At 44.4% G+C, this 18,878-nt stretch overlaps 1 protein-coding gene and 1 pseudogene across 2 annotated transcripts in view; both read left to right on the top strand.

Annotated features, from left to right (window-relative positions):
* The window catches only part of FRAS1 (Fraser extracellular matrix complex subunit 1), a 294,040-nt gene extending 280,074 nt beyond the window's left edge, over positions 1-13,966 (top strand). For both annotated transcript variants that reach the window (XM_075929458.2, XM_014578940.4), the window contains exons 70-73: positions 1,566-1,732; positions 2,236-2,441; positions 7,773-7,919; positions 10,142-13,966. In XM_075929458.2, coding sequence (XP_075785573.2) covers positions 1,566-1,732; positions 2,236-2,441; positions 7,773-7,919; positions 10,142-10,741 — 1,120 coding nt within the window. In that variant the 3' untranslated portion in view covers positions 10,742-13,966. The remainder of the gene's footprint in view (positions 1-1,565; positions 1,733-2,235; positions 2,442-7,772; positions 7,920-10,141) is intronic.
* Positions 5,012-7,747, top strand: LOC149524583 (uncharacterized; annotated as a pseudogene).
* Positions 13,967-18,878: the final 4,912 nt, after the last annotated feature.

Below are 18,878 nucleotides of genomic sequence, written 5' to 3'. Positions count from 1 at the left end.
CTCCACAACACAAATTGTTCCAGCTCCCTGCTAATGGCTTTGGATTCTAGCCGTGAATGAGATCATCCTCCATTAAAATAGTAGAACAGGGCTCCCTCAACATTAACTCTGCACTTTGACGAGAGCCTCTCAGACAGCTTCCGAGCACTTGGCTTGGCTGTCAGCAAAGCGTGGTCAGAAAGGCAAGGGAAAGTATCTTTTCTTTTCTGCTGGCTTTGACAGGAATCTGTGGCAAGATCTAGGCCTAATTGTCACAGGTGCGGTCTCAGTGGCTCCAGTGAGAGCTGCAGTGCTCAGGACCTTGGAAAACCAGACTTGTGTTGTTCTCATCAACCCTATGATTCTGTGTTCCTTTGGGGGTGAAGTTCACTGCCCCCCCACATGCACTCAGCCTGAGTATTTGGGTTTCCTGGGTGGTACTGAGAAGGAGTTGGATTGCAGAAGATTAAATTCGCTGTCCTAATTAATGGCTCTCCTTTGATCACTACTGAAGGTGGGGTAGTAGCCACTGTCTTTCTCCATTCCTTATGGGGCATTTGGGTCTGGGAAACTCATGGGCATTCCCATGGCGTGCCTGCAAACCCCAGGTCAATGCTTGGCTTGGTCAGTCCCAGTTCCATGGCTTGCAGGTAATGTAGAAGCCCGCAACAAATCTGCTTGCTCCTTCCTGAACAGAAGTTAGTCAGTAAAAGATTCTACCGCACCCACCTCGTGTCTGTGCTCCCCACTCAACAGCGCTGCCCACAAACTCCAGGCAGCTCCCCTTTGGTGTTAATGAGTGTTGTGCACTATATTCTCCAAGTTGAAAATGTAAACAGTAGGGGTACGTCTACACAGCAACATTATTTTGAAATAACTAGCGTTATTTTGAAATAACTTAGTCCACATCTACACAGCAGGCAGTTATTTCAAAATAGTCGAAATACCGTCAAGCTGGAGGGCTTCTAACTCTGACTCCTGTAACCCTCACTGTACAAGGAGTAAGGGAAGTCGGAGGAAGAGTGCTCTATTTCGAAATAAGTGCTGGGTAGATGCTCCTAATTTTGAAATAAGCTATTTCGAAATAAGCTACGCAATGACGTAGCTCAATTTGCATAGCTTATTTCGAGTTAAGCCCTGCTGTGTAGATGCACCCTTGGAGATAAAGTTCACAAGTGTCAAATAATAATATATCAGTTTCAAGGTTCTTCTGTAGACTCCCATGCTCTTCACAGAGGTTACATCTCTGGAGGAAAATGCTGACTTGTGATAGTTGCAACTCAAGGTCTAGTCTGCTTGCAGATTTTGTAGAACTGTGTTGGTTAGGGGTGTGATTTTTCACTGAAATAATTACACCAGCATCAATCCTACTGTGGAGGCAGTTACTTGTATAAAAGTGCTTTTTACCAGTATAACTTAACCTCCTTCCCATATGGCAATAAGCTAGACCACCATAAGTACTTTGCTATCACTATAATTGTGTCAGTCTGTAGTGATTTAACTATAGGAGTCAGTTTCTAGCAGCATAACTTGAGTGTGTAGAGAAGTTCAATCTGCATCTCCTTTTTTTCTCCTCTCCACTTTAGATTTTTGATCCCAATTGCTTTCCAGCAGACAAACCGCCCGGTTCCTGTCGTATACTCTCTGAACACAGAGTTTCAGCTCTGTAACAACGAGAAAGTATTTTTGATGGATCCCACTAAATCTGAAATGTCTTTTGCAGAAATGGATTACAAAGGAGCTTTTTCAAAAGGTAAGACCGGTTGCTTTCCCTTGTAAATGTACTTTATCTAAAGCAGCTGTACCCAACTTTTTCCAGATGGGGACCCATTTTGACAATTCAGGAAGACTTGGTGTCCCAAGGCAATTCAAAAACAGGGGGAGACACTTGGCGACCCTTTTGAAATGTAATGGCGACCCATATTTGGGTCCCAACCCATACGTTGGGAAACCCTGATCTAAAGAGTCCACCTGGGTAGCCTCTACTGTAGTGTAAGGGAAATGATGTGATATTGGGGAGTCATCTTGCCTATGTGAACAAACTTTATTACAGAATCATGCTATAGCCCTGTAAGATCATGACTATAACAACTGTATAACATGATCACGATGCAATATGGCACCATCTACATAGGAAACTAATACTGTTCCCCAGCGGGTCGACTTGGCTCAGTAGATTTTCTGAATTGCTCCTCTTTCTCCCCTCCTCTCCTCAATGCATATAAATGTGACTGTAAATTCTGTCAACCTTCTCAGGTCAAATCCTATATGGTCGTGTGCTTTGGAATCCCGAACAAAATCTAAATGCTGCCTACAAACTGCAGCTGGAAAAAGTCTATCTCTGTACGGGCAAGGATGGTTATGTGCCTTTCTTTGACCCAACTGGAACAATCTATAATGAGGGACCACAGTATGGCTGTATTCAACCCAACAAGCACCTAAAACACAGATTTTTGCTATTGGTAGGTTGCACAGGGGATACAATTGTATCGTTGAATTGTGGTAGCTGTGTAGATGTGGGTGGTTTACATCCTGGCTGATTTTGGAACCATCTCTTTGATAAACTATGTGAGAATGTGTGACAGGAATCATAGAACAGAATCGTAGAGCTGGAAGGGACCTCAAGATGTCATCAAATCCAATTGCCTGCACTCTTGGCAGGACCAAGCACTATCTGGACCATCCCTTACTGGCATTGGTCTAACCTGCTCCAATGATGAAGTTTCCCCAACCTTCCTAGTCAATTTATTCCAATGCTTAACCTCCTTGACAATTAGGAAGTTTTTCCTAATGTCCAACCTAAACCCTGGCTGCCCATTGCTTCTTGTCCTATCATCAAAGGTTAAGGAGAATCATTTTTCTCCCTTCTCATAACAATTTTGTGTTTCTGACCTTGTTTTTGTTCTGATAAAATTCTATGGGGAGCCGCTGAAGATGAGTAAGTCTCAAAACACGGTTCACATCACAAAATTAGTAAATGGAGATGCAGACTCAACTACTCTCTCAACCAGGTCAAGGCTGAAGCACATGACCCAGTATAGATGGGGAACATGAGATATTTAGCAAGCTAAATATGAGAGCTAACACATTTTAAATAGCATGTTTTAAACATCACTTGGCATCTCCTTTGTACAAGGGTAGTAATATTAAAATGGATCCACATTTTCCTAGTTTAGACAGGTCCTAATAGGACAGGAGGGGAAGCTTGCCCAGCTGTTGTCCACACTGTGCATGTTCTGTGTATAAAACAACCTCATGCTCTAGGGTTGTTGATTCAGCATCTTTGATGAGCATTAAAGTCACTTTTTCTTCTTCACACCACCCTATGACTTAAAGCCAGGCCGTTTGTTTGGTTCGGAACTCACGTTTTTTAGTTTAAGCCTGGTCAATCATTCTCCCGAGACCTTGTCTATACCAGCCTTTTTTATCTCCCCTTTTGTCCCAGTGCGGGTAGGCAGACTGGGGCTAGCTCTGCTTGGGCTAATGTGCTAAAAATAGCAGCTCAGGGGCTGGCCTCCCAGGTACGTAGCCTGGGATCAGGCAAGTTTGGATTTGGGTTGTCAGCCTGAGGGGCCACCCGTGCTGCTACTGTCACACTCTGATTTTTAGCATGCTAGCTAGAGGGGTCCTCAGCACTGAGGGAATCCTTCCTAGGCTGCATACAAAACCCTTAGGGCTACTTTATGCCGCTCTAGTCCTGTTATGTGGCAGAGCTGGGCTGGAGCTGTGGTGAGATTCTCACCTGTTGTACGCACACACCTTTCACGGTGTGCACGTTCACTGAGGCATTTGTCCGTATCCCACATTTTCTTAAATGTTCCTAGTACAAGAAGTAGCTTACTGCACAGCTGTATGAAGGGCAGGAGAGTGCGGTTTTTTTATATCAAATTAAATGCAAATACAAAGCTGATTTCCTTAGTCCTTATTCCAACACATTCCCATTGGCCTGAGGACTAGGAAAAACTGAAGGAAATCCTTGTGATTTGGCCCTCATTTTTAATGTAGAAGTAGCAGGAAGGTTTATACAAATATATTTGTCATGACAATCCTCTCAACATATAGAAGGAGGTTTACTCATCCATATAACAAAAATCCTTTTTCCTTGAATAAAAGTTAGTTACATGTGCACATCACGTGTTTAATGGTAAGTGCAGACTTTGAAATTAACATGGATGCCAGTCATTCTACCATCAGCAGCGTAATGAAGGGTAATATAGGAGCCAGTTTTTTCATGCATCTATATATTAGTGTAGTTACTCTCAGCATTGGGTGTTTAGTTTAATAAAACTATCCTAGGAGCGCTCTACTACAAATAATGTGAAATGCTAGAAATCAAATTACAGTTATAATTATTTCTTATTATGTGAACTGTGTGTTGTTAAAAGTTATTCTTACCCCAAATCTAGGAGTAGGCACTTCACAAAACCGCTTGCAAGAGCCCGGAATTTGTCTTTAACTTTTGGCTGAGAGATGTGAGCATTATTCTTCCAATCTGGATTCTTGCTTCCTCAGTGAGAGGTCTGCAGATGTGACATGCTTAGCCTTATGTGTCTGTATGGATCTCAGAGTATCGGGGCCTCAGTGTTCATTTTTATATTTGAGCAGTGTTTCGTGGCCTTTTTAGAGAAGTCCTACTGAGTCCATTTCTGCAGGGAATTGTGGGCTGTCTTGGACTTTGGAAGAAAAAGGGAAGCTAAAATAAACTGGGAGAGTAGCATGACTCTAATGCAAGCACAGAAGTCTCTCTGTGGGGAAAATAACAGCAACTGTATACATTTGTGTAAAAAACTGGTTTAAATTTCTCTTTGGAGGAAAAAAAGACAATTATTAGAAATAGGAACACTTATGTCTTTGAATTAGCACCAAGGAATTAAGGAGGACTGTTTTAAGGAACACATATAAAAAGGACAAATCAAATTTCAGAACAAGGGGGGGGATGAGGGAGGAAGGTTAATGTCTGTGAGCTAATGATATTAGAGGTGATAATTGGGGAAGCTATCTTTGTAATGGGTAAGATAATTAGCATCTTTCTTGAGGCCCAGTTGTAAAGTGTTAAATTTAAGCATGAACGACAGTTAAGAGATTTCTCTTTGAAGTCTTGTGTTAAAATGTCTTTGAAGCAGGATGCAGACTCAATTTTGTGGTGACCTTGAGGCTTTCTTTTGCCGCCTCCACCTACGAGAATATTTCAATACTACCAATGAACATCAATCTGACCAACCAGATCCCCCCTATCAACACCAAAAGAAAAATAATTCTATATGGACTCCCCCTTACGGTCGGAATTACAATGTGGATTTCTATATACAAAGCTTCCACAACAATGCACAGACTGACATCCACAAATGACAACAAGCGACATACAATCTCAGCCACGCTGAACGCTATGCTATCCAGAGTCTCAAAAACAACCTGGACAGTATAATCAAACCAGCTGACAAAGGGGGTGCTGTGGTCATTATGAATAAGTCGGACTATGACCAGAAGGCAACCAGACAACTCTCCAACACCACATTTTACAGACCTCTCTCCTCTGATCCCGCTTCAGAATACCAAAAGAAATGACACTGTCTCCTTAAAGAACTCCCTACATCTACTCGGGACCAAATCCACACAGAACCACCTTCTGAATCCCGACCAGGATTGTTCTATCTGCTTCTCAATATCCATAAACCTCGACACCCTGGACTTCCCATCATCTCGGGTATCGGCACACTCACTACTGGATTATTCAGCTATGTAGACTCTCTTCTCAAACGCTACACAACCAACACTCCCAGCTACCTCCGAGATACTACTGACTTCCTGAGAAAACTACAAAACATCGATAACTTCCCCAATAACACCATCCTTGCTACCATGGATATAGAAGCTCTACACACCAACATCCCACATAAAGACGGATAACAAGCAATTAGGAACACTATCCCAGAGGACACCACTGCCAGTCTAGTAGCAGACCTATGTAACTTTGTTCTCACCCACAATTATTTCCCATTTGAGGACAACTTATACCTCCATATCAGCAGCACAGCCATGGGTACCTGCATGGACCCATAGTACGCTAATATCTTTATGGCTGACTTAGAACGTTTCCTCAGATCCCGTCCCCTTTTACCCCTTCTCTACTTATGCTACATCAATGACATCTTTATGATCTGGACCCATGGCCAAGAAACACTGGATGCATTCCACAGAGACTTTAACAACCTACACCCCACCATCAATCTCAGCCTGGACCATTCTACACGAGAGATCCATTTCCTGGACACCACAGTACAAATCACCAAAGGTAAATTAGACACCACTCTCTACAGAAAATTCACTGACTCATACAGTTACCTACATGCCTCCAGCTCCCATCCAGAACACACCATACGATCCATCGTCTATAGCCAAGCCCTTCGATACAACCGCATCTGCTCTAATCCCACTGACAGAGACCAGAAACCTCAGGATCTCTACCAAGCATTTATAAATCTCAACTACCCACCCGGAGAAATAAAAAAACAAATTGTAAGAGCCAGACGAATACCCAGAAACCATCTACTTCAAGACAGACCCAAGAAAACCAACAATAGAACACCACTTGTCATCACCTATAGCCCCTAACTTAAACCCGTCCAACACATTATCAATAAACTACAACCTATACTGGAACAGGATATTAAACTCCAAGAGGCTCTGGGAGACAGACCCATAGTCCCTATAGACAACCACCTAATCTCAGGATGATTCTTACCAACAACCACAGGACATACCACACTAATACCAACCCTGGACCTTTCCCTTGCAACAAACCCCGTTGCCAGCTTTGTCCACATATTTATTCTGCTGACACCATCATTGGACCTAACCAATTCAATTAGAAGATCAAGAACACATATTCCTGCTCATCCAGAAATATAAGTTATGCCATCATGTGCTGACAGTGTCTGTCTGCTATGTACATTGGACAAACTCCTCAGACTCTTCGCCAAAGAATCAATGCACACAAAACAGATATCAGGCAGTTTCACAAAGAAAAAACAGTTTCTTGCCATTTCAACCAGAAAGGGTATTGTCTCAATGACTTGACTACCTGCATCCTGCTTCAAAGACATTTTAACACAAGACTTCAAAGAGAAACCTCTGAACTGTCATTCATGCTTAAATTTGACACTTTACGACTGGGCCTCAACAAAGATGCTAATTATCTTACCCATTACAAAGATAGAGGTGATAATTGGGGAAGCTAATATTAGCTCACAGACATTAACCTTCCCCCCTCATCTCCCCTCTGTTCTGAAATTTGATTTGTCCTTTTTATATGTGTTCACTTTTTTTGATTGTATCCCTTTGGTATATATGGTCATGCCAATTTTCTTCCACAATTTGATCTGAGGAAGTGGGTCTGGCCCACGAAAGCTCATCACCTAATAAACCATCTTGTTAGTCTTTAAAGTGCTGCATAGTCCTGTCTTTTGTTTCAGCTAGACCAGACTAACACGGCTACATCTCTATTACTATTTTAAGGAAGTTTTTTATTTGAGAGGGTAGCCTTTAAATGCACAAGAAGAGAGGAGAAGAGGGCAAAGCCAGGATAGGCATAGAAGGAGGAGACAAAGACATGAGTGAGAGATGCTCTGCTTGTGTCATTTTGCTGCTTCCTATAACACATTAACCAAAAAGTCAACTTTGACAAATCTCAGTTGTCATGTAGCTTGTTGGTTGCCAGTTTGTTACTAATGCGTGTGTCTCCAATAGTGTGTATTCACATTTCTTCAGTACATATTGCTTTCTGTAAATTTCAGGACCGAAACCAACCTGAGGTAACTGATAAGTACTTCCACGATGTACCTTTCGATGCTCACTTTGCCTCTGAATTGTCTGATTTCCACTTGGTGAGCAGCATGCCAGGAGTGGATGGATTTACTATGAAAGTGGATGCTCTCTATAAGGTGTGTTGCATGAGATGTATAGTACTACAAAACAAACAAACAAAAAAAAAAAAACTTTGCTATATATACAGTCCAAGGTGCTTTATGCTTTACCGGCTCCAGGCCTGATCTTGCACATATAAAAATCCAACCAACTCTAGGACAAGCCTTGTAGTCTTATCTAATTTTCTGTGGAGAAAGGCAGTGCATATTTTCCAGTGCCAGAAACACCCTTTAGCAATTTAGTACCCTAATTCTGTACTGGGCTCTATTAGCACAGGTCTCTGTACCTATGCAGTGTGTTATTGAACCCAGCTCTTAGTACGTCCTTATCTACTTCCTTTCATGCTAATCTTCAGAGAAGAAGTGGATTTCAGAATTCCAGCCCCAGGCTTTAGTGTGGGAATGTGTTTAGCCCCCTTAACTTCTACTGAGGTCAATAGGAATTTAGAGTAGTCAGAAGTTCTCACTGGATCAAATGACTCAGTTATAAAGTTATAGAAGATGGGTGCTGTTTGTGCAGAGTTACCCAGCAGGATTTCAATAAGCAAGTCTAAAACATAGGCTAGACCTGCATCAGCAACAACTACATGAAGGAATCTAGCTTTCAGTGGGTTTTACAGTGGCTGTTAATCATTCTGAAGGTTGACTCCGGTGAACAGTCAGCCCCTTAGTCACCTTTAATTACAATGGGCCCTAGGACAAGGAACTTGTTCTTCCCTGCGATCAGCTCAGGTCACCTTAAAATCATGGTTTGTTGGAACAGGCATTAGATGAGAGAATTTTATAAACTGTATTTTAAAAATGCATTATCTTCCCCTTCCCTACCCTTTCCCCACGTTTTCGCATTGAACGCAATTTGGAGTAAGGCTGCTCAGCATTCTTTAAGATCAGAGCCTAAATTAGACAATGCAGACCCTTCAGAAAACTCCAGCACATAAACTGTAGATCAGAAATTCAGTTCTGGGCCAGGGCTTGGGGGACCCAGTGCTGCATGGGTACTCCAGGAGGGGGGAGCAGGAGCAGAGTGGGGGTAGGGTAGCTGTCTAGGAGAGAGGGTGCAAGGAAGGGCAGGGTTGACAGGTGTCCGGTTTTGTACCAGATAATCTGGTATTTGAGGGTTTTTTCTGAGAAACAAATTTAGAAATTACCAGACATAAAATGTCTGGTATTTTCTAATTAGGTAAGTTTTATTATAATTAGGTGTATCAGTCCTTAGCTGCGAATTGCCTGGATAGTAGATGTGCTCAGGCTGCCTGAGTATGTCTACCTGCCAGGCAGTTCGCAACTATTCGAGGGAGGAAGGGTGGGTGTGGGGGGGGGGGGCAAAATGGAACCCCCAGGCAGACTCACTCCTCTGCCAGGGTCTGTAGGGTCTGCATGTGCCAGGTCAGTCCCGCCCCCTCCCCCCTTCTCCTACCGATCTCCCAGTCAAGTCCTGCTGCCCCCGTCCAGCCCTGCTTCCCGCAGCTGGTTCTCCCGTCCTCTTCCTCCTGTTCTCCCCTGGCCAGCTCCCCGTCCAGCCCTGGTTCTGCCACCTGCCCTCCCCAATTTCTGCTGGACAGCCCCACTGCCTCCAACCCTGCTTCCGCCACCTGCCCGCCAGCCCTCTGCCCCATCTCCGCAGGACAGTCCTGCTGCCCCCAACCCTGCTTCTACCTCCTGCCTGCCTGCCCCCCCCCATCTCTGCAGGACAGCCCCGCTGCCCCCAACCCTGCTTCCGTCACCCATTTGCCCCCTCTCACCCCATCTCCGCAGGACAGCACCGCTGCTTCGAACCCTGCTTCTGCCACCTGCCTGTCTGCCCCCCCCCCCCCCCCCAATCTCCGCAGGACAGCGCCGCTGCCTCCAACCCTGCTTCTGCCACCTGCCCACCCGGATCTTCGTGGGACAGTCCCGCTGCCCCAACCCTTCTTCCTGGCGGCCAGTTCTCCCTTCCCCCCGCCGCCACCTCCTCCCGGCCCGCCCCGCTCTGCTCCCCTACCAGCAGCCACACTGAGGCCCGGTATTTTTTTCCCGCGGCCCATAGTTTGGGAAACACTGCTCTAGAGTTAAAACCCCATAAGGACTGTAACAGGCCCATACCATCTGTGAATCAGCACAGAGAGGGACCTAGAATACATATTTGTCCCTGTCTTACAGTAGCACTTGCCCACTTCTGTGTGCTTTGAACAGAATTCTAGTATCACTTCAGCTAAAGTTCCAGGGTAAAGTCTCTTGTCTGTATGTTCTGTGTTATAAAGGTGGAAGCTGGACACCAGTGGTACCTTCAGGTGATCTATATAATCGGCCCAGAAACCATTGCAGGGCCCCGTGTTCAACGTTCTCTCACTCACCACCTGAAGCGCAGCCGCAGGGACCTGGTGGACAACAACGGCAGGCTGATTCTGGATGACTCCTTGATCTATGACAATGAGGGCGACCAAGTCAAGAATGGCACCAACATGAAATCACTGAGCCTGGAGGTTCAGGAAGCAGTAGTGGCTGCTTCCTTGTCACAAACAGGAGCTTCCATAGGAAGTGCATTTGCTGCCATCATGCTGTTGCTGCTTGTGCTCCTATTAGTATGCTTCATAACCAGGAAATGTCGAAAGCAGAAGAAGAAGAAGAAAAAGCTTGCCAAAGATGTCATGGAGGAGTATCCTCTCAACACCAAGATAGAATTACCCAAGAAAACCACAGAAAGGGCGGAAAAGAATGTAAACAGACAATACTGCACTGTGAGGAATATCAATATATTAGGTGACAGTGAGGGTGCCTACAAAGTCAAAGGTGTTACGGTCAAACAAGTGAACTTAGAAGTCAAAGTTCACAACAATTTACATGATGGAACAGAAGTTTGAGTGTGCACTTTTTTTGTAAAAGCTTTTTATAAATTGTAAAAATAATAATAATAATAATAATAATTAAAAATGTTCCTGGTATTTTTATAATCTTGTGGAAAAGGGAAGAATATAGCTTTGAGTGGTGGGCAGCAATGCATCCTCCCATGCTTCAACTCACAACTGAGCTACCTCATTCAAAGCAAAACTGCATTGAGACACTCAAGGCAGAAACTATTGAAATTTTCATGTGGTATCTCTACTACACCACTTTCCTCCCAGCATTCCTGGGAGCCAAATATTTAGGCAAACGCGAGTGATTCTAATAAGAACAGTTCAATCTAATGGGGCTTAATAATGCTGGAAGATGAATGGTGCAGTGCAGCATCCTTATATCAGACACAGTGTTTAGAAAAGATATCATATGAGAGCTGGAATCTATTCAAATCCACTCTAAACTGCTTTCCTTTGTTCTTCCTTTATGCTGGGTGACATATGCAGAACGTGACAGTTTTGTTCAAGAGTGCAGGCACACACAGCCAGTTCTGAAGCTAATGCCAGTATCTTCTCAATGGATGATCTGCATAAAAGTGAAATGCTGTTTGAGAAAATCACCCCATGCAGAGCACCCACACATAGCAGTGTATATCACTTACACCCCATGTTAAAAGGGAATTAAGTTGTGCTCCGCACCTTCTGCACTGGAGTGATTGTCACTCGCGATTGAGTATAAATCGTCTATGCTCCTTTTTAGAGATTCAGGGTGAAATCCTGGCCCCATTGAAATCAATGGCAAGACTCCCACTTATTTCTCTCTGACTCTTTGAACTGCCAGTCCCATTATCTCCTTTCAACTCAGTGACATTTGGAACCCAAAGTCATCTGTCTGATCAACTAGTCAGTAGCAGCAGCAGCAGCATATTCCTCTATTCTATGTTATAAGACTGAAACAGCTTTCATTGAGGAGACTCCACAAAAACCAATGTAAAGAACTATTTGGAGCCAACTAGACAAGGGAGTTGTCAACTCTGGGGTTGCAGACAGTTGTTGGTAGGTCACAATGCCCTTTCCATATTGTTAAATGGGCTGGAGTCTCAGCTAAATCCCTGTTACTGTATATGGGGGGCAAATCGTAGTGTTGAGAACCATTGATAAGGATAAGCAGTTGAAACATTCTAACCGTTGCCTACAATGATCTTTAGCACTTTTGTACTGTAGTGTGCTACATTTTCATGGTGCAGAACAAACATTAATGATCTCTTAGCATTATTCCCAACTCATATTTGATTTTGATGAAATACGAAAACTTTTCTCTCCTCACATTGTCAGATATGGTACTGATGGAATAATTGCTCTACTGCATGATGTACTAGAAATCATGTGTCTGGAGGTGCACTGGAAATCATTTGTCCATGAGCACCCCATGCCTTTTATTTATTAAACCATTGCCTTATCTGTGATCTCCAAACTCATCAATCACTCCTAGGTGCACTTAAACTGTATGATGTCTGGAACACACGCTCAGCTTCCAAACTTTGAGTTCCAGCTCTGTGCAAACTGGAAATAAAGCAGCTGACAGTCTCTGCAAACTTTAGGATTTTAGGTTTCCCACATTATTTAAAAACCCACAGAACAACACGTGTCTTCATTTTTCAAAAAGTTAACACTATATATATATTTAATGGAGGGGGGGGGCAGAATCGAAAACTTGCTTTGACTGCAGTGGAGCAACAGCAACTCTGGTGCTTAATATTTCCACTCACACTTTATAAGGTTCCATTTGTAAACAGTTTACAAATTATTAATAGATGTTTCAGTAAAGAATCCTCATAAAGGAGGCCAGATTCATTATCCATTTTTATAAAAGGGGGAACTGGGGTACAGAGAAGGGAACTGACTTGCCCAATATGACCCATTGACAGAGCCAGGAAGAACCTTGGGTCTCCAGAGTCTAGGGACTGTTCACTAGCCACTAAGCTACAATGCTTAAATCAGTTTTAGAGGCCCACAGTTTGCTCAATCACTTGATGCATTCTACCATATCTTATGTCTGCAACATGCTTCTAACACCGCTGCTCATGCCTGGTAGTTCAGGCACTTGGCTTACCACTACATACTCATACCAAAGTCACACAGACATGCCTAAAACCCCCCAATATTTTTCAATTGTCTAAGATCTGATATTATTCTTCTAGGTCTAGTAGGCATTTGGCAGATGTTTGTCTGTTTTCCCACAGATTCAACAGCAACTTGATAGTGTGTGTAAATATAGTATGTAATGTGCAATTTCGGAGTAGAGGTGAGATCTAATTATTCCACTTAAATGTTTACAGGGGGCCTGCCTTTTCTCCATATGATGCATGCAGACTGCTCCCACCACTGATCATTTAACTATAAGCTCTGCATGGCAAGTACTGTCTGCCTTGTGTTCTGAACAGCACTGAGTTGGTTAGTGCCTAACACCAGATATATCATTGTGTGAAATGGGAATGTTACGCATATGTTTATGGAAAGTGGCAGTAGATCCACCTGACTTCACACACTGTGTAATAGTAAAACTTGGGATTCCTCCTGTGCAGTGTTAACAAAATAAATACAGGGACCATCCCCTGCAGATTAATTATGACAAAACTTCACAATAGGGAGCTGCTTATGGAAAATTAAAAAGCCTGCAAAATTTGGGATGTTCCTTCACCTCACTTTGATTGTCAATATCCGATCTGTTAGACGCACACTTAAAATGGAAGTGTTGAAGCTCTGGATTTGTGACTTAATCATTTTATTCACAGTTGTCAACTATGTTTTATATCTGTTGATGATAAATGTGGGTGGTATTTCATTCAGATATGTAGCACCCACGTAGTCTCAGCTTCTGCAGTTTGCTTATTAATGAATTATAAATCTTACTGTATTTTTTTAATGTACCGAGGTTAGTACAAATGAAACCTTGGAAGATAATTTTCTCTTGTGTATTATGGTGCTGTATAAACAGAGACAAGATGCGATGTTACAGTTCTCTATACTTGTACAATTGCTTTAACTTGATGAGGCTGAGGAAATTATATATTTCTGTTCCTTAGAAATAATAATGTTGAGACAGGCTTATGTATGACTGCATTTTGCTGACTGCGTGCGTCTATTGTTCTGATATTCTTCAGTTATTTTACTGTACATTGTACCTCCTCCCCCACACCCATGTGAAGACCTTCTGATATGATTTGAATAAACCACTTGTGGTGCTGTCAACCTGTTTTCTTGAATCTCATAATTTATATATATTGAATATCAATCTGTTTGTTATGCAATTAATGATTTTTTGATGCAGTACAACATGTCACGATACTTTTTTTTTTTTTGGCTAATAAACAACATTTTGGTTATTTTTTGATACAAGCTTTCAGTTTAATTCTTTATGATCCACACATCTCTATAGTCAATGTTTTGAAGTTGGACACACATAGGCTGTGTCTAGTCTGGCCAGTTTTTCCAGAAAACCAGCCGCTTTTCCGGAAAAACTTGCCAGCTCTTTACACTGGCTGCTTGAATTTCTGCAAAAGCACTGACTTCCTATTGTAAGAAATCAGTGCTTCTTGCGGAAATACTATTCTGCTCCCATTCAGGCAAAAGTCCCTTTTGGCAAAGCTTTTGCGCAAAAGGGCCACTGTATACAGCTCAGATTTGTTTTCCACAAAAAAGCCCCGATCGCGAAAATGGCGATCAGGGCTTTTTTGCGGAAAAGCGTGTCTAGATTGGCACAGATGCTTTTCCGCAAAAAGTGCTTTTGCAGAAAAATGTCTGTGCCAATCTAGATGCTCTGTTCCGAAAATGCGTTTAACGGAAAAATATTCCGTTAAAAGCATTTCTGGAAAATCATGCCAATCTAGACGCAGCCATAGTGTTATCCAAAAGTTCTGTTATATCCTAATCATCTCCTTTAAATTAGCAATAATGTAATGGTTGTTCACCATTAAATGAAAAAAAAAAAAAAAACCACATATCTAGCTAAACACCGAAGGCTATCAGTGTCTCCTCAGTCATTTTACAAGAACTATTTAAGAAACAATTTTCAGGAATTTAGGCCAAGTTATTCATCTCCACCGGTAACTACTACCTTGTCCCAATCTGTGAATCTGAGGCAGGAGACTAACCAATAGAAACCCTTTGGAAATGGAGGATAGAACCACTTGTGATCATGAATTGTCTTATCTTCCCTTTTAGCCAAACAAAGACACACCAACATTTCAAAAAGCTAAAGTTCACAAAACACTGAGGAGTTTCACTTCTCCCTCTGAGATCTTTCTGTGGAACTGTGACGGGGCAGATGCCGCAGCCGCGCTCCCCCGCACTGAGTCGGGCGCCGGGGGAGGTGATGCAGGCGCCACGCCCACAACCCCCCCGCACGGAGCCAGGGGCCGGGACAGAAACCGGCCCACCGGGGAGGCGGGTGATCGGGAGATGTCCGGCTGCGAGGGTTCCAGGGGGCAGGGCAGAGAGGGAGAGGGCGAACGGCTGCGCGGACACTCCGGTGCGGCCGGATGACGTCAGGGGAGGCAGCGGTGAGGACGCCGGGGGAAGCCCCGCCCTACAGCTCGGGCGGGGAATTCAAAAGGGCAAGAGCCCCAGCCCGGAGGACGCCAGGGGCGAGGAGACAGGCGGACCCCTACAAGGGCAGGAGAGCGCAGCGGAACCGGGACGCAAGGACCCTCGGCGGAGACAGAGACCGGGGGTAAGCCTATTCCCCAGCTGGGGAATTCACCAGGGCTAAGCTGGGAAGAAGAGACCCAGGGCGGGGCCGTGGCCCCCGCGAGTGGAGGGTTTGGGGGAACTCGTCCCCCTCCACTATCCAGGGACTGACGTCCCTGTCTTAGGGCCCTGGGTCGGGGCTCGGAGTGTGGGAGGGCCCGAGCCCCCTTCCTGGCCCCCTCAGGCCCATCAGAGCACGGGCCGACAGCGCCTACAGCAAGGACCGCGGGCAGGCGGTCAGTCATAAGACAGGGAGGGCGCCCAAACTTGGGGTGACCTTCAGGGACTTGGGAACACTCGGTGACAGGAACAAAATAGTTATTTTTTTCATACACTGAAATTAGAACAACTGTAGAATGCTGCAAACTGCTCCCAACTTAATGGATTGCCAGTCTTCAAAATGGAAAGGAGGAACACTGACTCATGCCCAGCTCCTTATTCTTAGTTGGAAAAGTGCCATTTGTCCTATGTGGTAAATGTGCCCTCTTTAACATCTGTCTTGGTCTTGGAATTTCCACTGCAAAACATCTGCTTACCATCACACTGTCTACCCATTCCTCTCCTCACAGTCTGTGTATATCCTGACTACCTTGCCTTGAATTAAGGGAAGAAAGTGCTTGCACGCTCTTCTTACTGCTCATAACTCGAATACGTTGACGTGCATGCTTAACTCCACGTGTGCTCCCCATCCTTCCAGCAATGTGTTGGTTGTTATGTAGATGGACAGGATTGGCTGGTGGAAAGGAACCTCTGAGCAAAAGTTGCTATGGTGCAACCACCATGTGAGGGATTCTCTGAGCTTTTTTGTAGGGCTGAGCATCTTGTGCAATGAGTGCCTGTGAGGGCGGAAGCACATGTATAGCCACGCTTGCAGAGTTCGTATGTGTAACCTTGTGTGAGGAACTACATATGTCATTGCCGACATGTGACCTGTCAACTGCAGGCAGTGCCTGGCAGATATCGTGGGGCTGTTTATGACTGTTTTGGCTAACGCAGCCAGTGCGTAGAATCCTGGTAAAAGTAGCCAAGCCAGTGCTCATATGTAGTCGAGAGTGGCACGTATAAGCTCGATCTCTTGAGATGGGGTTGGATTTGACTTTTGCATGTTTATTGTAGCCCCTAGCTTTGTAAAGAGTTTGACTGTAGCCTCAGTAGATAGTTTCTCCAACAGAACAACAGGCCAAACAATAAAGGCAATCATCCAGGTATGGGAAGATTACTATGCCTGATTTTCTTAACTATGCCATTGCCATAACTTTGGATAAGGCCCTGGGCACAGCTGAGAGGCCGAAGAGTTGGACTTGGTACTGGTAATACTGTCCTTTAGTGTGAATCTGGGAAACTCTCTGTGGGATGGTCTTACACATTCCAAAGGTCGAGGGAGAACATCTAGTTTCCTTTTCCTAGTGTAGGAATTATCTTTGCCAGTATTACCATAGTGAGTCATTTTTTTTCTCCAGGTATTTGTTCAGTCTGCGCACGTCCAATATGGGTCTCCGCCCTCCTGAACTTTGTCATGAGAAAGTATCTGGAGTAGAACTTCTTTCCCCTGTGGTGTTCTGGTACGATCTCTATTGCCCCCATCTGTAAGAGCTTGTTTATCTCTTGTAACAGGAACTCGTGAGAGGGGTCCCTGAAGAGGGGCTAGGAAGGAGTTTGGGTTGGGGAAAGCTTGAGAAATGGAACTGCTAGGCCTTTGGCTAAGACCTCCAGAAACCACTTGTCTGTTATGTTGGACCACGTGTGGTAAAACGGTTGCAGACTGAATTTGTAATGTCTGGCTGGCGGAAATGACATCAAACTCTCAACCAACAGTTCAAAATGTCTGCTTGCTGTTGGAGGATTGGGGCATTGTTTGTTGGTCTAGTGGTTGCCTATGTTTTTACTGTCTCTGACAGCATCTCAGATCAGGCCCTCTGAGGTGGGTAGGATGTTGCTCTGCCCTGTGGTGTGTACATACGGTTAACTGGCCACTTGGCCCTACTGATGAAGGAGTAGCGTTGGTACTGACGAGCGGCATGCCTAGTACAGACGCAACTGCTAATTCCTGTTGTGTACTGAGCAGTCTAGGCAGCAGGAAGACGGGCATTGACAGCACTGTGATCTGAGCACTGCAGTACTGAGTCATCATATGCCTTGGACATCGACGGTGCTGAGGAGTTCAGTACGCACAGTCAGTACCGACTTCAAGGATGTCTTCAGAACCAGAGTCAGTCGCCCTTTTGCCAGATCTTGCAATGGCAGTTTGGGCACTGATTTAGTTGGTCCTGGAGTCCTCAGTACCAATGGCGCAGAAGCGGTCTTTTTCTGTTTTGGCACCAAGACCTCAGGGCATGTGTCTTTTGAGGAGACTACTCCATAGGGTTTGTTCATAGAATTATAGACTTCCCTGGTACTGGCGCTTCACCCAAAGCTTTTGCTCTGGGTGAAGAGGGCTTGTGCTGAGTGGATGTCGTCTTTGTTGGTCTATCACCTGATGGCAAGGAATGCTTTCTTTTTGCCGTTTTCTTTGCAGGCTCATGCCTTAGTGCCAGTCCCTGGTCTAAAACAGCCATTGGTGAGATACTGGGCAGTGATGCAGTAGATGCCGGTTCTGAAGCCTGTCTCTCTACCTTCTCCATGGAGAGGAGTTTGCGTTGGAGTTCCCTCACCTTTAAGGACCTGTCTCACAGTTTCTTACAATGAAGGTAGCTTTTAGGAGAATGATTGTTGCTCAGGCATCCAATACACTGGGCATAACTGTCCAAAATGAGTACGGACATCATGTCAGGCACTGCTTGAAACCTGGTGAGTCAGGCATGTCTACTCTAACACTAATAACTAAAGAGAAAGAACCTCTTTCTTTTTTTAAACTAAAGCTAATGGGGGGGGGGGGCTGTGAATAAATTACCCAACTTTACTAAGAACTAACACCACTCTAATTCAAACGTGGAGCGCTGCTATGTTCCAACCAAGCCGGGAGTGACTGAGAAGGAACTGAGGGGACAGTTCATGGCACGCTTGCTGCTTTGCAAGTGGTGCCACGCATATGCACTGGCACCCAGGGGGAAATACTGCTGCTAAAATGTTCTGATTATAAGCGCAAGGACACCTAGACACCTAGGATATGTCTACACAAGCCCCCTAGTTTGAACTAGGGAGGCTAATGAGGGCAACCGAAATTGCAAATGAAGCGCGGGATTTAAATATCCCGTGCTTCATTAGCATGTTCCCGGGCAGTCACCATTTTGGAAATTGACTAGCCTGGAATAACTGCCCCGCGTCTACACGCGGCAGAGAAGGGCGATTCCGAAATAAACCCCTTAATTCGAATTACCAGTTAAACCTCATGGAATTTAAATCCAGCGCTTGATTTGCAATTTCGGTCACCCTCATTAGCCTCCCTAGTTCAAACTAGGGGGCTAGTGTAGACATA

Source organism: Pelodiscus sinensis, chromosome 4, assembly GCF_052426305.1.
Source record: "Pelodiscus sinensis isolate ZL-2025 chromosome 4, ASM5242630v1, whole genome shotgun sequence".
NCBI classification, from domain to species: domain Eukaryota; kingdom Metazoa; phylum Chordata; order Testudines; family Trionychidae; genus Pelodiscus; species Pelodiscus sinensis.
This window is presented reverse-complemented; position numbering and strand designations above follow the sequence as displayed.